The following is a 26,183-nucleotide window of genomic DNA, read 5'->3' as shown; positions in this document are numbered from 1 at the left end:
GAAAACTGCTCCGCGCGCGCGCGCGCCCACTGGTCACCTCTCAGCTCAGCAGCTCTGAATGGGGCAGAGCCGCGCGCACGCAGGGATCACTGGCCGCGGCTTGTTATTAACGTTAATAACGTTATCTCTGGCGTCACACATGTCCCCAACAACGACTGCCGCCGCTGCGCAGGAGGAGGACGGGACTGCGGTCCAGGTGCACCGCTGTGATTGAGAGACAGTGAAGTTTGAACGCTTCCGAGAAAGAAAAGAGATGAACCCAGAGCTGACGGACGGCGAACTGATTTGTCGACAAGTGTTAATGTGTTAAACGAAGCTCGCCATCGTTTTTTGTCGGTGATGGGATTCCTTCAGGAGCGACCTGCCGCCTAAACCTCTCTAAGGTAAGAAGCTAAACGACGGTTAACTAACAAAAGATATTGTGGCGAGCAGCGGTGGGATGCTCTGTCAGCTTGTGGGTGCTCTGTTTTGGGGGAGTTTGTGTGGGCGAAAGTTCACTACAACATCCCGTCGGTTCAGTAATGTGGATGTCAGTTAAAGTAAAACACTCGGGCCAAGTGTCCTCTGGAGCTCGTGCTGCTGTACACGCTCCCAGCACCATTACTGGGCTATTATAATTATCTTTACCGCTGGTTTGGCACAGCTGTGAACCGGCTATCAGTGAACATTGTCAACGCACGCAAACTTGTGCTAAGTGAGTGCAAATGGGACAGACAACAAGGCTGCCATTGTACCAGATCAGCGGCGGATTAACGGAATTCCTTTTCTCTGCACTGTCTCAATGGCCTCCAGTCTTTCTCTCCCTCTCTGCCTGCCTGCCTCTGTGGGTATAACATCTTGATTACTAGCTTCTTGCACCTCTTGCACTTGTTAGAAACAGTAAAACACCTCAATCACCAGAGCAGAGATGTCCAACTGAGCCATTGTGAAACATGCGGATGGGGCAGAGCTGGCCAGCAGATTGTTGCAGTTGTTGTCATGAGAGCTTGTAGCTAAAAAAATGTTGATTTGCAAAAAGAGAGCTGTAACTAACATTTATTTTCATTACAGATTCATTGTAATTAACTGTTTAGCCAGTAAAAAGCACAAAAGTGGGAAATGCCTGCCACAATAATCCATCTTTAAATTTCTCTTGTGTGACCAACAGCATAAAACCAGAAGGCATTTAATTACAATGAAATGCAGAGGTCCTCACATAACCTGAGTGTTTGTCATTTTTGCTTGACTGGAATGATTAATCCTAAAAAATGGCTTGATTTCTTTCAAAAACACAGGAAGATGTTATTTGTCTCCGTTTTTTTTTTAAATATTTAAGTCAAATCCATTTGCTTAGGTTTAGACTGATAGATAGATAGATAGATAGATAGACAAACTTTATTAATCCCAGAACAGAAATTGCATTGTCATAGCAGCAGCATATGGCATAAATACATGAAAACAAAAGTGATTAAAACACAGTAAAAACACAACAGATGCAAACACAGGAGGCTTTGGTGACTAAAAGCAGGTAACTAAATAACTGCTACAACAGGCTGCCACTAGCGCAGCGCCAAGTCAAAGTAGGTTTCAGAGCTTTAAATGCATGCAAAAGGCTACTGAACACAGCCAAAGAACTGATGTTCCAGATTTTAAAGGGTTAACGATGATCGAAATAGTTGGAGATAAAGTTTCTGTTAGTCGACTAACTGTTTCGTATCTAGTAAACAGCACTGCAAGGTGATAGCAGTGCTCTGTAAACCTGGTATGTAAAGGGTTAATGAGCATGAAAGGACAAATACGTGTCAAATAGGTCTTCAGGGTGTTTGTCTTTCCTGCTGTTGTCTCATGACTGATCGTCAGTATTAAAGGATAAATTATGTAGGCCTAAAAAAAGTCTAATTACATCCCACAGGCAATCAGACATGATAGAGGTTGCAGCTCTTTTCAAAGACAATAAACCAACCCAGATTTTCTATTTCTTACCCCTCCCACCCTCCTCTCCCATACACTTGCACATCATGCACAACATGCACCATCCCCAGCACCCCCCCACCCCCCGTGTATGTGGCCAACCAACATGTGGGGAGGTAATCCCAGCTATTAGGGTAATCTCCTCAGCATGACGATCAATAGGGGAGGGTGTGGGACGACTACCAGACAAGAGTAGCGGGGGGACGAAATTTGTGCTAAAGAAAAATGATTTAATCATCCAGATTAGGTCAGGAGACTGGGGTCTGGGCAGGGGCTTGTTGCTGGAAGGGGGGAGGGGTGCAGACAGAGCAGACAGGAAGATGTGAGGGGTAAGGCCATCTCCACTTTGGGCAGCTCCCTTGTGTGACAATGGGATGAGACATTTTGTTTTCCTTAATCTCAAGTGAATGAAAACAACAAAAATACAGCTTCAAATGGACACTACCAAATCCATTATGGGACTGCTACACGAGTGTCAGTGTAACATCAAGAAACCAAATTAATACAAAAACATTTCTTTTGTAAAGTGAGATTGAGGCTCTAGAAATGTAACCAAAAATGCACTATTTTTCTTTGTTAACGGCATTTAGTTAAACACACGGGGGGAAAAAAACAAATATCAAAAATAGCAAGAGATTACTGACCCAACAAATAACATTTCTTACTCAAAGGGGAAGAGATTGTAAAGGGAGAAAACCCCAGGAGAAATAGGTGTTCAAAACAGGTCAGTCACCATGCTGTTGTTCCTGTGAATGCATTGTGAGGTCGTTAAAACACAGCATGTGCCGGTGGCTCACATCCAAAATATCTTGCATATCAACTCCTTTTCCTCATCCACATATGCTCACTGTTTTAAAAAACAGTCAGACATGCCATTACAGTTATTATATAATCAAAATTGATGACTCTTCAAAAGCTACAGTGGTTCATCACTTGCTGTCATTATCTTACTTCTTTGAGATAGCAGCTAGCTGCTGCTGGCTGCTTTTTTAATCCCGTTGTGGTGGATCGCACACATAACATGTCGTCAAAACATCACACTCGCCCTATCCTGCCGGCTCACGCTTATTACACAGATGTCCATTTGGTGTTGGTACTACCTTTATTGCTGACTAAAAGGCAGAATGACTGTCTCCCCATTCTGTATTCTTAGCTTTTACACAGAACAGCCAGGCAGAGTAACAGTGCAATATTTTTCAGCCTTAAACAGGCAGTGTAAAGAGGGGTATTATCTATTGCTAAATAAGATGACACAATGGTGATTTAACCCATGGCTCACTGATTAAAGTATTGCAATATCATTATTATGAACAGGGTGTCAAGGTTGACATTCCTTGAAAAAAAATGCTGTATTAAGTTACTGCTAATGCAAACTTTGCATTGTTTTTTTGTTTTGTTTTTTTACTGCTCCTGCTTAACATCTAAAGCATGTAACTGGCAAAACACATGGCGCCTTTTTTCATTAAGTAGTTACAGAAAATGCAATGTGCTTTTTAGTGAGGCTAACACCACTGCAATTGTTCATTAAAATGTGTCTACAACCAAGACAACTGAGATTTTCTGCATTTTTTGACTGCTGATCAGTTTGAAAATTTGCAGATAGTAAAAGGAAGAAAAGGGAGCAGTCACAGTGAGTTATTAGATGAGGAGCTGCAGGTGACAGGCTGGACACCTTAAACACATACCCCTTTCATACCCCTTTCCCAACAATAGACGGCATTCCCATTGCCCGTGAACACAGTGCTACAACACAGGAGTCTGCTTTTCTGTCAGAATCTGTGTTTGGGGGCAGGGGATTGTTCTGTTGGTGTGCCCGTGTGACGTCACGGACTGGCAGGAGAACAGGTAGACAGTAGACAACAGTAGGAACAGAGGTCTTTGAAAACACGTGGTTTCTTCACTTTATCTATATATCCTACTCATTCAGTATCTCAAAACCCGGTGCAGACTAACTTGGAATAATATTTTAGAGTTGCTAAGGAGAAGACAGACATAATTAGTGGCAGTGCATAATTGCATCTCGCTAGTTAAGAAGCTAAAATTACAGCGTTTACCCAGGTGTTGAGTTGTCTACTGCATAGCCATTTGACCTGAGTGTGAATGCCGGTCATTCGCATTCCCATTGCATTAAAAAGCCAGATGTAAGCGGGTGTTAGCAGGGTTTTTGTGCAGTGGGAATGAGGCTTTAGTGAGGTAACCAACTGTTTTTACTGTGCTCTGCTGTCTGCAGTGTAAAATCAGTTCATGGCTGCTCACACAATGATGGGAAAATGCCAATTTTTGCCTGACTTTTCAAAACAACAATAGTTTGTTCTACCGCCAACAGAGCTCTTTAAGTAATAAACAGCATTTGCTGTTACCACCTGTAATTATTGGTGTAAAATCAACCAGGAGTGAAATCTTAGAGATTGTCATTTAAAATGCTACTGAAAATAACAGCTAATGTGAAGATCTCTCAGTATATTCTGTCAAAATATAATCCCTTTATATCTCAAAAGTGCTCTAAAAATGAGCATTTATTAGAACTGTTTCAGTGTCCCTTCCATTAATAATTCAAATACTTCTCGTTTTTGTGTTTTGCAGTCCAATTTTTTAAGTAAAGGTACTCATTTAATGTAGTGCAGCATTCATCCATTTACTTTGTTAACATCCCATCCACCAAAACAAAGAGGAAGTAAGTATCGAATGGGTTTTGTGATGAATCAGATACGTTCCTGGAAAAAAAAGACCTTGCCCTTTAAGTCTCCAGTGGAGGAACTGGAGTGCAAACACTGGCAAAATGTCCAGATGGAAGATGGGAGGGATGAGTAAGGCGTTCACAGATCCCTTCTGTTTGGCCCCGTTGAGACAGAGGGAGAAGAGATTGGATGGGTCTGAGGGAGTCAGGTTACTTATCGGCCCATTCTACTCCAAAGAAGCGGTGGTGTAAAAGATGCAATACCCCCTATGGGAAACCTAATCCAGACCCTGCTGCCAGCTGTCATTCTTTTGCTCCAGGGTAAAATCGCAGGTATCGCCTTACCCTTCAATCCTTACCTTAATCATAGCAGGAAATAAGGAATTACACACATGTTGTTCTGTACTACAACTCAACATCTTCTGTGTAATCTGAGAATTTTGATCTTATGCATTGACAAAGATCTACATACCACAAAGGAGCAATCCTATAGGCAAAGTCAGTTTCAGAAGTTCTTACCAGTACAGGTTGTACTAATGAGATTTTACTGCAGATTTGAGCAATATTAAGTCATGCATTTGGCTAAATCAATACCAGTTTCTTATCCAAATTACAGAGGAATATAAACACTCAAGTAAATGACTACAACATGCACAGATGGATGTGGCACTACAATTTGCATGTGAAAATATTTCTGACCCTATACCTTGGTATTTCCATATAATGTATATTGTATACTGTTTAAAACCACAGCCTGCCCGCTGTTGAGATTAAAACCCTATTACAAAAAATCAAAATGGTTAAGGTACAAGGTAGATTAAAAGTTACAAGGTAATCTACAACCATGCAATGTTTAAGGATCAAAAGGTTCAATACATTTAATACTCAATTGCCACTAAAAAACAAAAACAAAACAGTGATGGTAAACAACATTGCAACCAACAGAAGCAACAGTGGCCGAGGTGAAAATGGGAATGTCTCATGCAAATGGTTTGTCTGTTCTGGGCTACTGTAGAACAACTTAGCAGGCTCCATGGAAGAGAACTCACTTTGTATGTAGATATTAACTGCACACTCAAAGATAAGAAAAACATTATTCCTAGTTTCAGGCAATTATATACTAATGAAAACATAGTTATGAATATTATATCCCATTTCTGCCAACATATCCCCTTAAATCCTGGACATTGCACCTTTAAATCTGTAATTATTAACATGTATTTCAAAGCATATATCAAGATATTTGATTCAAACTGAGGTGTCATCAGGGTTTTATTCTTGAAATTGCTCCACTGAGATTAAATCAAGTGCAGCTATGAGCGTCTCATTTTTCAGGTTAAACAATATGAGAAAAACTGGTCACACTCTAATAATCTAACTTTAATTTCACAAATATGGAGGGGGTATCTGAAGCTGTAATTCTGCTGTGGCAGGACATCACAACATCCTGTGTATTTAATCTGTTATGTTTTCTTCTACATTGGCAGTGTGATTATACTTAAGTAATCACAGGACCCTGTACTTAAATATTTCAGTATAATATATATTGTATACTGTTTAAGACTACAGCCAGCCTGCTGTTGAGATGAAATACACGATTACAAAAGATCAAAATGTACTGATAGAAAGGGAGCGTCACTGAATTAAGCAATTTCTGTTATGTTATTTAAAATACAGTGTTCAAGGCTCAAAAGGTTCAATAAATTTAATACTTAATTGCCATGTAGGTAAAGCTGAAACTGTTACTACATTTACTGAATGGCTGATTGTTTTTTTTCTTCTTTTTTTTTAAAGGTAAAAAATGTCTGAAGGTAAACAGAATACCTTTGGTTTTTTGACTGTTAGTCAAACAAAAATGTATTTGTGTTAAATTGGGCATCGGTAAATATATTTTCTTTTGCATAGGTGGTGTGATTTACCTATATGAGTGTTCAAATTTACACCTGACACAGGTAGCAGGTAGAACTCAGGATGACAGACAACTGATCAAGTGAAAGACATGAAGCGGAGTGACAGAGAGACATAAAGGGAGACAGTCACAGCGAGTCTGAGCTGACCTTGCCATGATAATCTAATCCCTGTCGAGAGTGCTTTTTTTAGAGAGCAAGTTAATGCCAGCAGATTATACTCCAGTGTCTCCCACACTAGCCAATCCACACTGAAAAGAGAGTAGGTCCATAGTGGATTCTCAGACCTACCACAGCAGATAAATTAACATCGATAACAGACGCCAAAATTACAAAAGTCATTTGATAAAGTCTACATTAATCACATCTCTTCATCTCTGCCTCAGGGTTTTCAGGAGCATCATTCAGTTAGTTTTTGATGTCTGATTTGGGCCTGCATGAAACATCTTTTTTTTTTTTTAGCCTAACTGTTTACATTTCCACAACAATGTAAAAATCTGCCGAGAATCTTTCTCGTCTTTGTCAGTTTCCCTCCCTCTGTGTGTGCTTTATATCACTAAGGGGCATCCATGATAAAAGGCCACTCATTGAGCAGCTCATCTATGAAGAGTAATCCCTGTATATGTTGTGTAACTGAGTGCAGAGTTGGACAAGGAGGGGGATGGGCATCAATGTGTGCAAGTTCGTCCCTGCTTGTGACTGTTGAGCTCATGGCTGTCTAATCTCTTAGGTACATTAGGCTGTTTGCCCACAGCACTGTGCTGCTTCACCGTTTGTACACAATTAAGTCATTCTAGGAACAGTGTTGGTCATGAATATGGGTTACACCTCAGCTATACTTTTTTTTTTAAGTATATCTGTGTGTCACTCAAATGATATTGTGCACATTATACTGTCAAAATGCACAACAGGAGTGACATCACTTTGGTCACTTTCTATGTTACATCTGCTCTCCGTTTCTTTTTTGTGTCATTTCAGTGAACTTATAATGGGGCCTTTTTTCGCTCACATACCTCAATGTTGAGCATGCTAACTTATGTCATGCAAGCACCTGGGAGTGTGTTGACTCCCCTACATCTGGAAGGATTCATCCTCAACTGCATCAGCAGTGAATCAGCAGAGTACATTTTCTGCATACCAAAACACAAATAAAGAGATAAGAAACCTATTTTTCTCTTTTGCTGGAACATCATTCTGTACAGGTGTTCAATATGGCTGACTGTCGATCTTTTAACTTAAATTCCAAAATAAAAGAATGTCTTCAAGCAGGTTCAATCAGAAGTTAGAGCTAAACACACCTATGTGAGTGCCTCAGTAATAAGTGCCTCAGTAATTTTAGCACCTCCAGTTTTCCTCGTTCCAAAGTCAATGGATTTAAGTTAGATGTCTGAAATATGCTTAAGAGACTTTCACGTTTTGTTCTACAACATAAAATACGTCAGTAAGTACCCCACTCACAAACCCCACCTATATTAGGAGTACTTTCTGCAGTAGATCTAGGGTTTAGGGGCATATCTGTACTGTTTACATACTGCTTCTGAGGGTACTATAGAGAATGTGTTTCAGACATTCGACATTAAAATTTTGAACTAAAGGGGTTGTATGGTTATTTTAAAAAATCACGTTATTGTTATGGTCTAAATCAGTCAGATAATATTTGTAAACATTAGCACCTCTGTCCAAAGCCAAAAACTAGATAGCAAAAACTCTTAATTTCTGATCTCATAGGGTAGTCTGAAGTAATGAAATGGGAAATGTTCTAAACGACACTGAGAGCCCCCAGGGGGATGTACTATTTAGTATTTGGGTACATTTTCTGTTTGAGAACAGAAAACAGTTTATTAAAATAAAGCTCATTTGGGTATGAAAAAGAAAACAAACATTTTGTTGGTTCACAAAATCAGTCTTCCATTCATTGACTATGGAGCAACTCCAGACTTTGTACTTGATGACATCACAAGTTTGAGACTTCTCTGGTTTCTGGCTTTGAAGAGAGTTGCTCATGTTCACAAATATTGATTCACTTTTTTGGCCACAAAAATAATATTGGAATTCTTAATTTAGGTCTTCCCTTTTAAAAAGCAGCATACTTAAGATTTTTTTTGACCAATGCACCTCTGAAATGCAGCAAGACATTATTTATTGTGCTTCATGTTGTTATTCAAAATGTAACATTTATATCCTGTTTGAGGGGTTTTTATATTTGCACTTTTTTAAGTTTGTATCATTGTCATTGTTACAGACAGCAGGATTTGTCAGTAAACACACTGACACTTACATCCAACAGATCTTGCAGTTAGTGGAAGACAGGAAGCTTCTAATAAGTCGCCAAAAATGTAGTTTCTTTTTCAGTGACTTTGCATCTAGTATGATATATTTTCTCTGGGACATTCAGCTTTCAGGGACCTTGCCATTTTTATGATAGTATTTCCTATAAATATTAAACACAATGTTTATAAAAGTGATTTAATTTGGGGCAGGATTACATCACACTGCCCACAGCAGGAACTTCCCTTTGTATTTGGAGTACACTTACAGCAAAGAAAACATTCTCAGTTAGTGTATTAATTTTGTTTTCTGCCTCAGTTGTGTTTGCAGTTGGTGGAAACAGACAGGATTATTGGACACAAAACGGTAGATGCGAGCTGAGGCTTAGTGAGTGACTATGGCTTTGAACACTAGCATAAGGACAGTCACATGCTATCTCCAGTCAGGGGTATGTTGGCACAGGCTTGTTGCTGGTTGTTGAGAATATTTGGATGACTTCAGCACATACACACACACACGCACACACGCACACATACACACACACACACACACACACACACACACACTCATGCACAGTCATGGGGTTCACACATACTTGCTTCTACCAGTTGCAGAATTTTGCAGATATTACCTATAAGTGGACATTTCTTTTTTTTAAAAAAAGGTGTTTGAGGTATTTTGCTGTGTTGGATGCTTTAGTGTCTTGCAAAGCAAATTCAGGGGAAATGCTATTTCCAGATCTCGGCAGGAAATTACACCCACAGTTTGAGTGCAGCGACCAGGCACACAGGCACGGCACACACACACACACACACACACAAAAACACAGCACACCGACAGCGGATATTTTCATACACACACCGCAGCACACAGGCTCTCAGCATCAGTGCCCCGACCATAGGGAGTTTGTGCTGAGCTGGTTGGGACGTCAGGATGAATCAATGCGAGGACAGCTGACTGGACATGCCTATTCATCTGCCAAAGAAAAGAGAGAGAAAAAGGGAGCGAGGGATTCTAAAAGAAATGAGTTAAGCCCCTGGAGCAACATGTTTGGCTATCTGCATTACTTAACAGATCCTCCAAAGGGCTTTATGGGATGAAAGCAGAAGAGGTGGAGAAGATAAAGAGAGGGGAGTAAACTGGAGGGTTCAAATTATTTTATAAGATATATTTTTGTTATAGATGCTGAATACAAATTCCCTGTTTAACACAAACACTTTATAACTGTGTTTTCTTGTATGATTGCACAAAAGCAGGGGATGCAAATATATAGCACACACTAAGCACGTAGGCTGCTTTGACAAAGGCATAAGCCCATACTGTAGAGGCGGCTCACTCCATACTGATGGCCCGTTTATTCCCATCTGTTGCCCTCAGCTCTCTGACTTTATCTCCATTGTGTTAACTCATTACATTCGCCTTAACCTTAACCCCTTAATTGCCACCCTCCAGTTTTCCTTGCACATCCTCCCCCCTCTTGGAGACAGTGTGCCATGTTGCCCGTGCACTAATCTGATGGCGTCTGCCTTCCAAACACCTGCCGTGTGCGGAAAAACCTCTGAAACTCCTCCCATATTCCACACACAACACCCATTCCAGCGTGAGCGGATCAGCACACATGACCGCGAGCAGGCAGGCGTGCATGCAGACAGATGCGACCGTGGATGCAGATACAGATAATTAGACGGACAACCTCATTCCCTGAAAATCCAGACCAGATCTCTTTTTCTCTAGGCTCCGTGTGCACCTAGTTTTCCCTCACACTCAAAAGACTGACAAGACAAACAAGAGTCGCCTTTTGTCCTGCCTCTTTGCCCAGACATGTATTTGAAGACAGTGACATGTAGGCCCAGGCCTCTTTGCTTTAACAATAACACTCTCGACCCCCCAATGAGGGGTGGAGGGCCAGACATGAGGCGATGTGACAGTTCTGGTGCGGCCAACACAATAGCAGGTTTTTCTTTTGACTGCCTGGCTGGCTATACGCCACAGAGTACTTTCTTTCACTATTAATAATCCAACAAATAGTCATGTTTGCCTGAAAAACATGTTTAACCATATCAGAGCACAGGAAATATCGGCTCTGTGTATGGATGATTTTGCTTTGGTCAGATGTCTTAGATTGATAGAAGAAAGGACTAACAGATAAAGTTCAACACTCATTATCATAAGTATCACACAATTTGTGATACTTCTCCGGTTATTTAAAATTATTTAGAGAGGAACTTTGTTGCCCATAATTTTATGTAAGTACTTACTCTAGAATGAGGTCTATGTGTGTGTCTGTATGGGAGCTTCTAAAATGAAGTTTGTTGATAATGGATTATTGATCGTGAGTTAGACCACACTGCTCCCTCAGGGCTCATCCTGGTTGGCCAGGAATGAATACATCTCTTCATGCTCCACCTCACCCACTCAATTTCGGCATAGGAAACCAAAGGACCCACACACGCATGTTGAGACACTGACCCGCGCTCTAATACGTAGAGACAGGCGTCGCTCATCCACCAAGAGACAAAGGTTACTTTAAAATCTGTGTGAAGCAAATTGGCTCAGTGGGCTCGCTCTCTTAGGACAGGGTTTGTAGTTTTTTTTACACATACTGAGAGAAACCACCTAATATGTTAGCAACCTCTGCTCTCATTGTTAGTGCAATCAAAGTGAAAGCTTTCTGCTATGAGAGAAGTTAAGGTACCTATCAGCAAAAGGAAACAGAGAAGAGATGTGATTTTGTTTGACAGAAAAATTTCATCAGGCCTCTGGCAGTTTTTTTTTTTATTTGGGAGAACAAAATACTGATTCACATAATCATCACAACGTAATGATTTCAATATAATCCACAGTCTAAAGATTTTATTACGCAACTGTTATTGAAATCACACTCAATCATTCAAGCATTAAAAAGGCAACAAGCCAAAAAAGCTCTATTAATATTATTTATTTACTTGTTGAATTTTAAGCCATAGTATTGAATTTCTTGTACTTTTCTGAATTCTTAAGTTATTTTAAAAGCTCCAGTGTGCAGAATTAAGGGGAATATATTGGCTGTAATGTGATATAATACAATAAATATTTCTTTAGCATTATGTTTTTGGTAACTTAGAATGAACTATTCATTACATCTATATCTACATCAGGTGCAGGTCCTAATGTTCCCGGAATAGCCCAAAACAGACAAACCAAACACCGGCTCTACATCGGCCCATTTGCATTTTTGTGTCAGCCACCGTAGTTAGCAGCCCTTCTTAGATGAGCCAAACAGTGTTGGAAAAACACTGTTTTTTATGACTTATAGCTGAATTTCAAATGTTTCAACAACACCAAACCACCTCATAGATAACCATACAACACAAGCCTTGAACAACACTAGACAGAGGAATTTATAATGAAATAAATAGGTAAATATGGATCAACTAATACTGAAATAGCATTTTGAAGACGTTTTTGGTGTAGAATTTCAAAAGAACAGTCCAAAAAGTCACCATTTAAAATGTTGAAAAATGGCTTACTATAGTAGCGTTAGGGTTTGGGAGTCAGGTCCAGGGTTAGGGTTGGGAATTCATTGTTCTGATGAACTAATTAATCAAGATAAGTATTAACATGAGACAACAAGTTAACTTGTCAGCTTCCAGCTGTACCACTGTTAAATGTCCACTCATTAAAATAGTGTCCAGTGCGCCATTGCCACATCAACCCTCCTGTGTTTATGACGACCCCAACAAGAACTGTACAAAATACAGTGTCTCTGTGTAAATACAAATACACATAACATTTTGTAACAAACATATCAATATAAGCCTGACTGCGTATTTTATGAGTCTGATGAAAATCACTTATTTTTAACATTGAACAGCTTGAATCTGTGTTTTTACTGGGTTTAATCACTTGGTATTTTTTTTTTCCCAACGGAAGGGACCTTTGTGGATAATTTAGCTTCTGGTAAAAACCTCTTGAACATCTGGATGCTAGGTAAACAAAGAAAAAATGTGAGCACAAACTATGTGCTGGGTTAGTGGCCCGTCTGCAATAAGCCAAACTGCACAGGAGAAACACTGATTTGTAACAAAAAAATGACTTTATCCCGTGGTTTTACCAGTTTAAATTACGTCACCTGTTTGTTCTGGAGAGGAAGTTACCGCTGTGGAAAAATTAGACTCCCGGTAAAAACTGGAGCTGAAAGCACTACACATACTTACATTACATTATATTTTCTTTCAGTAAGAAGGCTACGAGACACTAGCTGGTTTTGCTTTCAGTACATTTGCAAACAGAGCACAGGCTGCTGTGGGCCATAGCCAATACAAAAACAAGAACAGCCAAATTTGCTGTCTGCTCTCTGCCTCAGCATCTGCTTTCATACTCCCTAAAAGGCAAACTTTCTTTCTTCAAACTAGCAGGAAAACAGCTACCCCTCCCCCAAATGGTCTGCCAATCACTAGTACACTATTTCACAAAACTGCAGTCATAGGTAGCTGAAGTGACTGACAGGCTTCACACCTTCTCCTGTAATAACACGTTCACTGACATCCAGGAAATCTCTTAACTGTAACAACAGTACTTTTTAACTGTTTTAACACAATAACCCTTTAAAATGTAACTACTAACATGTCACACAGTCTGTTACAAAATGTATCATCACTGTAAGTTATCCAAAACGAAATAACAGTTTGGTGCTCTCTGCAAAGCTCGAGCCTTTACAGGTATTGCTAAATTGTGGCATACATCCTTCCTTTGTTTCATTTTGTATTATTGGCTTTGTTGGTTTATTGCTCTTACTGGTTATTATTGTTTCATGTATGAACATTGTTTATTTTATCTTTATTCTTCTCTTAAGAACGATAACACTATAGAGAAAATATATATTTGATGATATTCTATGTATTTATCACAAGTCTAATTTTTTTCCTCATCTTTCTCTTCTTGTTTTTCAGGTGTTCTTGCTGAGACAGTATGCAACTGGATAAAGAACATTTCCGCAAATATCAGCATGGACATTAAAGCTGTCATGTTTTGCAAGTGTTTGATGCCTAATCTGAGAACTCACTAACTCTCAGAAGATAAACTTTGCATAGTCAAGAGGATTTTATTACACAGCTGTGTTTTTTTGACATACTGGTGCTCCAGGAAGAGTAATGGAGACAGAAGAGAGGGAGGATGTATCACAAAAACCCACAGCTAATAAAAAGACAGAGACAGAGGAAAATGTGACCTCTGGCCACACCTGTGGGGTGTGTGGCCGCAGCTTTCCTCTCCTCAGCTCTCTGTCACAGCACATGAGAAGGCACACGCGGGAGAAGCCGTACACGTGTCCATACTGTGAGCACAGGACGGCTCAGAAGGGCAGTCTGAAGGCCCACATTCGAAGCCATAAGCTGGGTTTATTCAGCCATAACCTCAGTGACAAAGAGGGGGACGGGGATCTAGAGCAGAAAGATAACCCAGAGACATCCAACCCTCCTGAAATCGTCAGCACGTCTAATAAAGCTCATACTGTCAACGGGAAAGTGAAGAAGAAAGGAACCAAGAAAAAAGTAAAGAGTAAAGGTGTTGAGGTCGGTGAAGGGGCTGATGATGTGTCCTGTACCTGCACCATTTGTGGCCAGGTTTTCCCTCAGGTACTACTCCTTAAAACCCACATGAAAAGGCACCGCAGCTCCCAGGATCATGGTTGCCGGATTTGTGGACGCCGTTTCCGCCAGGCATGGTTCCTCCAAAGTCATATGCGCATACACCGGGTCAAAGCCCAGCTAAGAGGTGGCAAAAGCAGTGAGCTGCCTGCCACCATCAACGGAGTTCCTCAGGACTCAGCATCGCTGACAAATGAAGAGTGCCTCTATGAACTCTGTGCCAGCTGTGGGAACTTCTTCTATGACCGCAAGGCATTACGAATTCATGAAAAGCTACATAAACCGAACCACAGCCGCACTCAGACACAAAATCCACCACAGGACGACACTGTTTCCTCAGAGCCGCACAGTGCTAAGAGGCATTTTTTGGAAAGCCTCAACCTCACATGTGCTGAGGCAAGGGACACTCCTGAGGACAAGAGCCTGGGCAGGCGAATTCCAGAACTGGATCCGGTTTGCAGCTACCAAGCATGGCAGTTGGCCACAAGGGGACGACTGGTGGAGGCCGCAGAGAAATGTCTGGGATGGGAGGAGAGGCTAGCAGATGCGGAGGTGGCATACGACACAGAGAAGGGCGAGTATGTTCCTCTGAAACAGGAGAAGAAGAGGAAGCAAATCGACGCCTCCAGCTCCACCGTCAAGAAAATTAAGGGTGATACAGGCCTCGATCACACATCCAACAACTTGGCTCACAGTAATAAAGGTGCTGACAAGAGGATTTCCCAGAAAGACCGTATTCTGTTGAACGGACTCGGTCATGCGTTTTATGAGGCGCTGCAGACTAAGAAAGTAAAAGATGTTCACCTCACTCCTAAACAGACCAGCAGCACCAGGAGCCAAGATCAGGAGGGTAAGCCACACACATCCACCACAAATTCTGTGCTGCAGTTTGGACAGTAGTTCAAAATCCTTAAACAATGGGAATCAATTACCAGGCCCAGTTTTTGCTGGGGACAGTTGCTTTGATTAAATATTGCATCCTTTTTGTTTAAAGCAAATTATAAGAGGTTATGTTTGTGGAAATGCAGATGTGCCTCAATATAGACCAGGCATGTCAAACTGGTCCACAGGGGGGCCGGTGTGGCTGCAGGTTTTTGTGCCAACCAACCAAGAGCACACAGTTTGACCAATCAACTGTCTGAAGACGGAGATCAGTTGATTAAATGAGTCAAGTCTGGTGTGCTGCTACTTGGTTGGAAACAAAACCTGCAGCCACACCGGCCCCCCTGTGGACCGGTTTGACATGCCTGATATAGACAAACCAGGAGTCTCTCTTTTATTGCTATAAGTTTAATTTACCTGGCCACCAATGTGGAAAAGGGAGACCTCTAGTGAATTTAAAACTGAATTACAACAACTGTAATGGCACTTGTTTATACAATAAGGTTTTGAGCATACATACTCATTAAAGCTTTCTCTAAGGCTTTGGTATATTTTAAAGAGAGAAATATTTATTCAGAATATTTTTTATTAGCTAAAGGAAGATTTTGGTGACTATACTTTACGAATGCACAACAATACAAAGTGACTGTTTCGTTTTAGTGGTTTTAACAACCCCAACAGCTGTACTGAGAGAGCAGGAGCCATTTTTTTTTAGAACCGTTTTATCTTGGAAACTAGAAATCGGTGTCTTTCAAACAGAAAAAAAAACCCACTTTGTTGTGGTTCTGGGGAGTAAAAATTGTAACACATGTTACACTGAGCCTATTGGTGAATCATAAAAAAAATTTCAGCAAACTCATCATAAATCATCAGAGGATGCATCCTTTTGTTTCCCTACTACACTGTAAACAACAAATCTGTGCTGACACTGACAGGAGGAGAGCTACAGTAGTTAAGATAGCTGTTAGCAGCCAGCAGGGGAAAACCTACAGCTAACAGAGGGTGTGCTGAGTAAAATTATGATGCATTTAAGCTCTATTCAGTAAAAATGAGTATTGAACAAAGGAAAATGCTTATGATGTGTTTAGCTGTTCTTGTAAAGTTTTGGTGAGAAACTTGAATACAGTTGTTTGCAGGAGAAATTTGATGTTTTCATAGCAGTATAAAATAAATATTTGAGAGGAAATTGTCATATGTAATAAAAAGGCTTCTGAAGCATTTTTAAAAAATAATTCATGTGAAAGGTTGTATTAAAGGTTGTTTCATTTTAAAACAGTTCAGGATTTTTACATTGATTTCTTTTTTCCCTGTCAAAAAGGGGGGAATAAAATATAAAAAAATATACTACAACAGCAAAAAAAAAAAGACTTACATTAGCGATCAGTCAAATTGTAATTTTTAACATCTGTATTGATACTGACCTAGAATTTCACAATTGTTGGATTCCTATCTATGCTGTATACATACTGACAAAACACTTAAATTCTAGGCATTTCCTTCACTTTGCCTTTTCTGTTCTTACCTACAGATAAAAAAACATACTTCTGCGAGCACTGTGATTTCCACACTGTTGACGCCTCACTACTCAGGTCACACCTGCACAGGCAGCACCAGGACTTCCTGGGTCCCTACAGCAAACACAGCACCATTTTGGACAACATGAACCAGAGTGGTCCCAAAGCCTCAAGATACATGGACTACCTCAGAAACAGGAGTGTGTTGCTCAGTCAGTCATACTGGAATCCTTACACGTGTCCGCTCGGCCAGGGGTCAGCAGAGTCAAGCATTAAAACAGAGAAGTCAAATACTGCTGAGGTTACAGGGCAGGGACAAAGCACTAATGACACTGGAAATCTCCTTAATCTGTCTTCATTACCTATAAGTGAAGGAGATGGCACTGTAAATTATTCCGTTAAGACAGAGGGCTTGGTGAGACATCAGTGCCCATACTGCTCCCATACCACCAACTACCCAGAAGTACTGTGGATCCATCAGAGGGTTGCACACAGGGTGGATGGCAGCAGTACCATGGCACCCAAGTGGGCACCCTGCACCAACAGCCCCAAGAGTTTAAAGGTGGGTACTACCATGTGGAGACGCACGGGGCCTCCGCCATTCCTGGAAGGCAAGGACTGCCCTACTTTACCTGCTCCAAGAACTCAGCGCACACAGCCTCCAGGTTTGACAACCCATAGCAGCAGCAGCAGCAGCAGCAGCAGCAAGCACCCAGCCCCCAAGACCCAATCAGGTGTCCCTAAGTCCAAGCACCAGTCTAAGGACTCACGCTCCTCAGAAGGGACGCAGTCGAGTGGGAGGATGGGACCCCTACCTCAAAAGAAGTCTGGTGAACACAACCGGACAGAGAAGGCAAGAAGTAAAAGCTCCAGCAACCAAGCGACTTCATCAAGCAGTTTTGTTCACAGCAAGAGTGCCCCGAGTTTCCAGCCCACAAGCAGCCCCAAACACAGAGGCCACAGAGCAGCAGTCGAAGGAAACTTCCCACAGGAGGGTTTGGGTTTCATGTTGGCCAGAAACCATGGCGGGACTTCATCTAACGCCTCTGCAGATAGACCTCATTCCCGCAGGCAGTCGTGTGACTCTTCTTCAGGTCCAAAGGGTCCTGATCTGTGGGCTGCAATGAACATGTGGGGTCACAAAGCATATTTAGAACCACTTCGTTATGCTCAGGTAAAGAATGAATCATCAGGAGAAATGCCAATGGACATTAATATTTTGAGTCTCCTGAAAAACTACAGTCCCCATGATTTGGCTGCTCTTTACCAGCACTGGGGATTTGTTGATCCCAGGATTGATCCACAAGGTGAGGAGCTTTGTTTGTGTGTTTAATATAGTCAAAACAGGCGGATGAGAAACTGAATACTGATTTTCCTAGCTGTCTGAATGCTAAAATTTGAATGGATTAAAAACTAGTGTCCGCTTCACCTTACACACTGGCAACCCAGTAAGAGTGACGCCTAGTGGGGCTGTGTGATATGACAAAATATATCATCTGACAAAAAAAGTCTATCCTTTCATATTATGCTATATCAGTTCCTTTCATTTACGTAATCTGATAACGCTTTGCATCCATCCGCGTGGCCAAAGGGGTGTCTACACCAGACCCCCAACAAGCTGGTCCTTCAAAATAAAAGCACCATGGGTTCCATTTTGATTTATTTAATTATAACAATACTTTTATTAAACATAACTACAACAGATCTTTATTTAATACTTCACTTTATTTAATGCTATATATAGTATTTTATTCAACTAAATTACAACAGTAGTTCATGTAACTTTTTTTTAATTGTGGTAGCTACTTTATTTGTAATTGTAGTTCATTTAATAATTTTGTATTTTGTTTTTTGTTTTTTTAGTTTACAGTACTTAAGAAAATAAAGAAAAATATCAGAATATGTATTGTGTATTGCCATATAGCCCAAAAATATTGTGATATTATTTTAAAGCCATATTGCCCAGCCCTATTGTCTATTGTTATGATGTATTACTTTGAAGGATGAGTGATTGTCAGCAAAAAGCCTTCATAAAATCATGTGAAATCTGTGAAAATCAAAATGAGAAATGACCATGATATTTATGTTTACATGTCTATTTTTATACGTATTTTTACAGCAATGTTGCAGTTAAATGGAAATTTTGGAAAAGATGTCCACTCCAACTCCGAAGCTTCTAAACAAGTATGTTGTCTTCGCAGCAGCCACTGATATTGTTTTGTTGTTTTGCATATAAATTATCTCCAAGGCTCCAGTATATGGAAAAATTAGTTAAGTGACCTTAATTGTAATCAAACGCTCAATTCTTAAATTTTTACCGCTTACATTACAGATATGTTTTCATGTGTAACTTAAGTGTTTTAGATAAGAAAACAATAATAATTTTACGTTTCTGAACTTATCATAGTTAATAAACATAAGCCACTTTCACTGCTGTTAGGGTTGCCTGCAGTGTTAAAGTAAATACAACTCTAAGAGAATATTAAAGGGACAGTTTTGGTTTTTTTAAGTGGGGTTGCATGGTACTTATCCATAGTCAGTGTAATATCTGTAGTAGATGGCCATCCGTAAGTCCCCAGTTTGGAGAAACAGCTCAGCAATTTACTGCTGTTGACAAGGGCAGGTACAAAATGTACTTCAGCCACCTAAAAATATCAATATCAATTTAAGTGTACACAAATATTTTCACCACTTAAACTTGCAGTCAGACAGTCCTAAATAAACCAGTTATATAGCCTACCCTTAAACTCATGTCGATTTTCAACAGTGGTATTTTTTTCGCGTCAAAAATACTTTGCTGCTGCCCTCATCTCTGTTAAACCAAAGGTGTGTCAAACGCTATCTACAATTGGTAATACAGCGACTTTGAAATAGTACCTTATACAACCCTACTTAAAAATCCAAACTTTCCCTTTAACCTTCAGCAAAAAATAAATAAATAAAAAATGTAAAAAAAGAGCTGAGGTGCTTTTTTACACAAAAAAATGTCATACATTCAATGAGTGTGGCTATTGCTCAGACTATTGTCTCCAAACTGCTATTCAGTTGGTGGTGGGACAATGAGATTTTGCCTTAATTGCAGTGAAACTGAAATGCGTAAGTCAGTCAGCTGACTGCAAACCTGGTCTGTCAATTTCCTTTTCTAAAATTAAGAACAGCATAAAAGTCCTTCTGTCCCTCACCAGTATGTACAGTGTGTCTTCACCAACTGTGTGTTCCTGTTCTTGTGTCTGTACCTTGTCTGAATACAGTCTGTCACTTCTGTGCACACGTGCGTCTGCGTATTTTCATGCGTTTGCATGCACGGCTGTCAACTTCCACAACCTGGCTGTCTCTTCCTTCTCGTTTCTGTAAGAGAGGCTGACAGGGATGAGGCAAACAAATAATAAAAAAACATTGTTGTCCCCCTCAGGGTAAAAACTCGCCCAGCATCTCCATATGGTGTGTCATCAGCCTGTCAGTCAGGCCTACCCTGATGCTACCTACAACTGCTCTTGCTTTCTCCTCTTTCTCCCTAAAGTAATACGTGGGCAACTTTTTAAACACTAAAGATGGGCACTAGCTCAGTCTGTAGGGGTGAGGAATTACAAATCAGATTATCTAATATGAATAACACTGTGGGGGCAGTAATATTAGAACATATTTTGTGCTAATATATGATAAATTATGAAAGCTTGCTTTATGTTATTTGCTTCTCCATGTCTTTTGGTCTTTAAACTGTCTTTTTTCAGAAGGCACTTGGTCAATAATATGTTCATATTTCACAACATCAAGCCTTTTAATGTGCAGCTTTACATTAACGACACATTACAGGTCAGCTAATGCACAAGGTCCTGCATAAAATAGCATAGCATAGTGTAACTCAGCCTGCACTTAACAAGAAATTCAGTTATGAAGTTTAGAGGTATTAATATATGCTGTACACCCCAGAACTGGTCAGGTATATTATACAGTATTTCACTGAGGGCATCAACACTAAATAGACAACACAGATCGATTAAACAAGGCGTTCTGTAAGAAAATGTTTGTTTGTTTGATTTTTTTTTTTTTGGTCAATATTCGAAAAGCTGAATTCTAACAACTCTTTTGGCCGATGACCGATACAGATAGATATATCCACTTTTTCCCCCCACCTAATTTTAGTGATCATAAAGTCTGGAACTAACATCATATTATGCATACTCTTATTGTGATGGCCCACCAGCAGATGGAGACTTACAATTCAATACTTTTCCACGTATGTAACACTCAGTCATTGTGCAAAATAAGAAAAATTCTTCAACTTAGAGTTGATGTTTTGTACATGTGATATTGGCAGAATCAGCATGATATTTCATTTTAAAGCCAATATCTGCCGACATGCCAATATTATCGTGCATCCCTAGTTGTAAATGTCACTGCCTTTATACTTCCGTGCATTTGCCATATGCTGAGTATTGTGATACTGCAGTATATTGTGATATATTACTATTGTTTGTCAGCATCAGTTTTATCAAACAAGATCATTTTTTCAGTCTGTTTATTCCACTTCAGTCATTTTTATTGCAGCAAAACGTATCTAGTGGACTCAAAAAGCTATTCATTTTATGATTCTAGTAGGCTACTAAAAGACTAATTTGTATTTGAAATAGTATTAATTTAAATGGTAAACTGATTATTGGCATCCGTGTTTTTAGAAAATATAGCAACTCAAAATACTGGAAATTTTTTCCACCACCTCTTTTTGGTGGGTTCATGCACAGCACTGTTGGACAGTAAAAGAAAAATTAAGCCGACTATCACAAAAGTATAAGCTTAAACCTACATGAGAAATTTTTTTAGCGTTATATTTACATTTTTGAGAATTTTAAAAGAACTCTGAATAAAAACTGACTCAAAAATAGGTACATTGAAAAAAACTGAGTGGCTATAATTAATCAAATAAAACATAAATTGTCCAATGATTTCAAGTAATCATAATATAAGAAATTTGAATCTTTCAAACTGTGATTTCAGATTGCACTGTTTCTCTATTAGTGTGTATGATTGTGAACTTCAAGTATATCGGCACTGGAAGCTCATTTATAAATAGTAGAACAAACATTTTCCCTCTCAGCGTTGTCACATTAAATCTAACTGGCGTGCCTTGCATTTGTCTCCTGCAGGTGAACAGCCGCTCCACTTCCTCCTCAGGGTCTCTTCATAAGGGAACGTGAAGAAACATTTTGTTCCTGTTGGCTTTCAGCCTGCACGACACTACTGAACAAAGAGGCCTGCTGTGTTTAAAAGGAACCAGCCATAACTCCTAATAACACAGAGGCAGTGGATAATGCACAATATATGCAAAGAAGCAACGAGGTGGACTCTTATTATTTTGTAATATGGTTGTTTAATTTGAAGTGTTACGCATGCTTTTTGTTTGTGTAGATATGTTAGTTACCAAAACACACATGAAGATAACATTGGAATAATATGGAAATGAGGTTTGAACTGTTTGAGCTTATTGTGAACACAAACACACAAGGATTAAGAGGACATTATATTGGCTAAAGGCCTACAGATGTCTGCTGGGTTTTACTGAAAACAATTTAAGAAAAACACCAAATGTTAAAAACCAGGATGCCACAAGAAACATTCAGAAGTACTTCAGAAGATGTAAGCTGTGACCTGAACATTTTACATCACTTTTACCTCTCTATGTATGTACCAGTTTTTATGAAGCCTACAAGCTTGTAAAATTTCTCTTTTTTCGTTTTTTGATTTAGAGTTAGTACTGTATTTGACTGTTTTAACATACAGAATATGCAGTGAGGCACCTAACTGTAAACTGCAGCTTATTGTTACTTTTCAGTTTTATGTCCATACTCACATAATACTTCTAATCCTTAACCTAGAGTGGATGATGCTATGACAAGTTAAGTGCTGGTAAGATCAAAAGAATCGAAGTCAAGCATATGTCGGCTTCCAGTTTTTAACTAAAAATGACAAAATCTTGATCCCACTGTAAGGCACTATGGGGTGGTTTAATTACAGCTAAGTCAGGATTTAGCACAATTTGCTCACCACCCCACACACATTAAAGGGATAGTTCTGATTTTTTTTTTAGGTGGGGCTGTATGAGGTATTTACCCATGGTCAGATTTGTAACCAACAGTAGATGAGGGTTGGCATGCTCCCAGTTTGGGAAAAAAAAAAATATATAAATAAATGATAAAAATTAATATCGGTATAAGTGGACAATCTATTAGGAATATTTTCACTGCTTTACTTTACCACTAGACAGCCCTTTCAGCCCAGGAAACTGAAGTCTTTGAAAAAAGCACCAAAGCCAAGTAACTTGGTGCGCTTTTCAAAGCCACCAGACTCCTTTAACAAGCATAGTAATTTTATCTCACAGAACACAGGAGTTGCTGGTCCACCGCTGCTTCCATCAGTTAGCTTTTTGTGTCATGGTGTGACTTTGGTGCATAAAAATGTTTTGTTTGGATTCTCCAGTCACACAATAACACAAACTAACTAACTAAATGCGGCAGTGGTAGACCACCAACTAACATGTTCTGCAGGTAAAATGACTGTTTTTGTCAAAGGTGTCTGTTGGCATTTAGGAGAGCAAAGACTGATGGAACGGCTTCAGTTTCCACCGAGAAAGGGATGTCTGAAGGCAAGGTAAAGCAGTTAAGATATTGTAAATATAGCTTAAACTTACACTGATATTTGGTGGGATTTTTTAAAAACGAGTTTTGTCGCTACCCCCCATCCACAGTAATACATTGGTTAGCTTCTGTGACAGTACACCTGTCTGCTTCTCAAAACTGATGGCTTGCTAGCTGCCTTCCATTGTAGGTAACAACACTGATAAGTCCCTCATACAACCCTACTCCAAAAGATCCTATCTACCCATTTAAGAAAAAAGGGTGCACTGGTTGTGCTGACAGTCTCACATTAAATGTTGCGATTTAAATGAGGCTCTTCAGCCCAAATAACTGGCACAAATAATTCTTGTAAACATTACATTTGCTACAAACAGAGACTTTTAATATGCTTTTTATGCAAAAACTACAAAATATTGCCATGACTTTGACAGAAAATGACGATCATCTCCAACCGGATTTTCTTATGTAAATTCATTCTTGATCAGTATCTAAACATACCCACATACATTAGTGCTGAAGGGCATCATTCGTGTCTCAGCCAACTGCTGTCTTCTGCTACCATGTGTACTGCCAGAGACCAAGTTACTAACTGCTCACTTCCAGTTTACATTTGCAGATTATACCACTTAAAGGAGCTGTGTGTAGGATTTAGTGACATCTCAAGGAGAGGTTGCAGATTGCAACCAACATCCCTCTACTTGCTCCACATGTGGAGAATAAGCGGCAACTTCAGAGTCAGAAAAATGAAGCCAATGTGGAAGTGCCAAATACTGCAGTTCCTTGAATGGCCACTTTAGGCTGACCCAACAAATGAGTCAACCTCTGTAGACCTCCACGTTAAAATTCCTAACTTTAAAGCACAAATAAACATGTTTACATCCTGGTACAAAAAACAGTCTCTATATCTAATTTCAACGTTAATGACAACTGTACCAGGGGTGAATTTCTATATAACTCACCCAGTTAATTAAAAAAAAAAATTCTGATCAATGCTGGCTCCAACAAAACAAGATGGCAACAACCAAAATGCCAAACTCTATGTTTCAAAATAGAACTGGAAGAGGACCAGCTCCATATGTAGATATGAAGGGCTCTTTCTAATATTATATTCCGTTTCTGCATGAAGATCCCCCTAAATTCCTCACACTGCTCCTTAAATGTAAATCAATGAAACTATTCTGTTTTTGTGGTTAAAAATCTATGTTAAACAGCAGGAGCGGCACTATGGTCTTTATCCCTCAAACATCCATGAAAGATTCATAGCTCCTGCCAAACTGTAGATCCAGAAAAGACAATCAATTCATGTGAGAAAACCAGAATGATCTACCTAAATTGGTGGCTATCATCGTAGCCAGTCTGTCAAACATGTACTTATGTCAAAATGACAAAAATGGTGTCTTGCTTTATGATTCAAAGTTTTAAATTTCTATAATTTGTCTATTTTTCTCCTATAAGCAAGAAAGTGTAAACATGTACTCTCAATTCGCACTATGCTAGTGATGTAGCAACTCAAGGCTGTGATTTTTATGGGCAGAAAATGTAGCAATAACATTTTCTACTGAGGTAGGCCCTGACTTCCATCTGCAACTAATGAGGCTGCAAATTTTGTTTTTGACTTTTTAAAATTCACCTCATTCTCAAATTTGTTTTCATGTGTTTTCTGTTAGCTGATTTGTTTAGTTTGTTCATATTTCAGTTCTGATTTAGTGTATTCATCTCCCATAGAGAAATAGACTATGCATACTGACAAAAAGCCATCAACTTATGGATTCTTGGGAGATCTCGAGAATACATAATTTATTATTGACTTTTAAACTGTTTTGATAAATATTGTAAATGATTGTTTTATTTAATGGTATTTTTGTTTGCTAAGAGTGGAATTTTAACACTCCGAAGTACTTGATATTTGTAGTTAGAACAGAAAATGTTAAAAAAAAAAATGTTAAAAAAATAAAAAAGGATTTCTCTCGGTGACACACGTGGTCAGAGTGCAGGGTCAGTAAGGAGTGACCTTCCTGCAGGAGGAATTATGGATTCTGTGATGACGAGGAGTAAGAAGAAACGGTGGCATGGTGATGAGTTTTAGTGCAACCCTGAACTTTTATGCAAACCTGAAGCTCAAATTTGAGCCCTCACAGGGTTCATTTTTGTAACAATGTAAACTATGTTTCATAGTTAATAATCATGTTGGTATCAGAATTTCTATTTTCACCAGTTCCACATTTTGTCTGACTGTTAAAATATACAAATAAAGTTGGTCAATGTAGATTTATATTATTGTTATAGTGCTGTTGTCATTATCAACTCCCCAAAGACTATGATCGTCATTCTTCGTTCTAATAAATGATCCTGCTGGGTACCCTTAGATCTTTAAGAGCCTAAAATGTCAAATAAACCAAGGTGAGAAGACAAAATTTACTCATTGTAGACTAAATGCAACCTTTGATGAGGCATCACATGTACACATTGCTTAATTTTAAGGGGCCAAAATAGCTATGAGCTACTGACATAAACAAGCCTGTGAGTAGTTTATACTATGCTTAGCTGCCACACTCAGCCTATTATTCTAGTAGATTCCAGAGAGTTTAAAGCTTTTTAAATAGAAAATACATTTTTACCCAAATTCTGATCCAGCAGTGTGATCCAACAGTGTGTATCCGCAGGCCATGCTTTCTGACAATCTGAGCTGAATATGCTCATTAGCCTTTAAAAACACCCCATGTAGT

General features: G+C 39.4%; 1 protein-coding gene and 1 long non-coding RNA gene across 2 annotated transcripts in view; one reads left to right on the top strand and one right to left on the bottom strand.

Annotated features, from left to right (window-relative positions):
- The window catches only part of LOC148186604 (uncharacterized), a 55,533-nt gene that overhangs the window by 2,802 nt on the left and 26,548 nt on the right, over positions 1-26,183 (bottom strand). The gene's annotated exons all lie outside the window — the stretch shown is intronic.
- On the top strand, positions 86-25,729 carry LOC121958188 (zinc finger protein 516-like). Its single transcript, XM_042507056.2, has 5 exons — positions 86-383; positions 13,734-15,279; positions 16,840-18,132; positions 18,945-19,009; positions 21,970-25,729. Exons 2-5 carry the CDS (start codon positions 13,935-13,937, stop codon positions 22,018-22,020), a joined length of 2,754 nt encoding a protein of 917 aa, XP_042362990.2. The 5' UTR covers positions 86-383; positions 13,734-13,934; the 3' UTR covers positions 22,021-25,729.

This window comes from Plectropomus leopardus, chromosome 17 (assembly GCF_026936395.1).
Source record: "Plectropomus leopardus strain MGB_pleo_1.0 chromosome 17, ASM2693639v1, whole genome shotgun sequence".
NCBI lineage: Eukaryota > Metazoa > Chordata > Actinopteri > Perciformes > Serranidae > Plectropomus > Plectropomus leopardus.
Note: the sequence above shows the minus strand (reverse complement) of the source record. Positions and strands in the feature narration are given on the sequence as shown.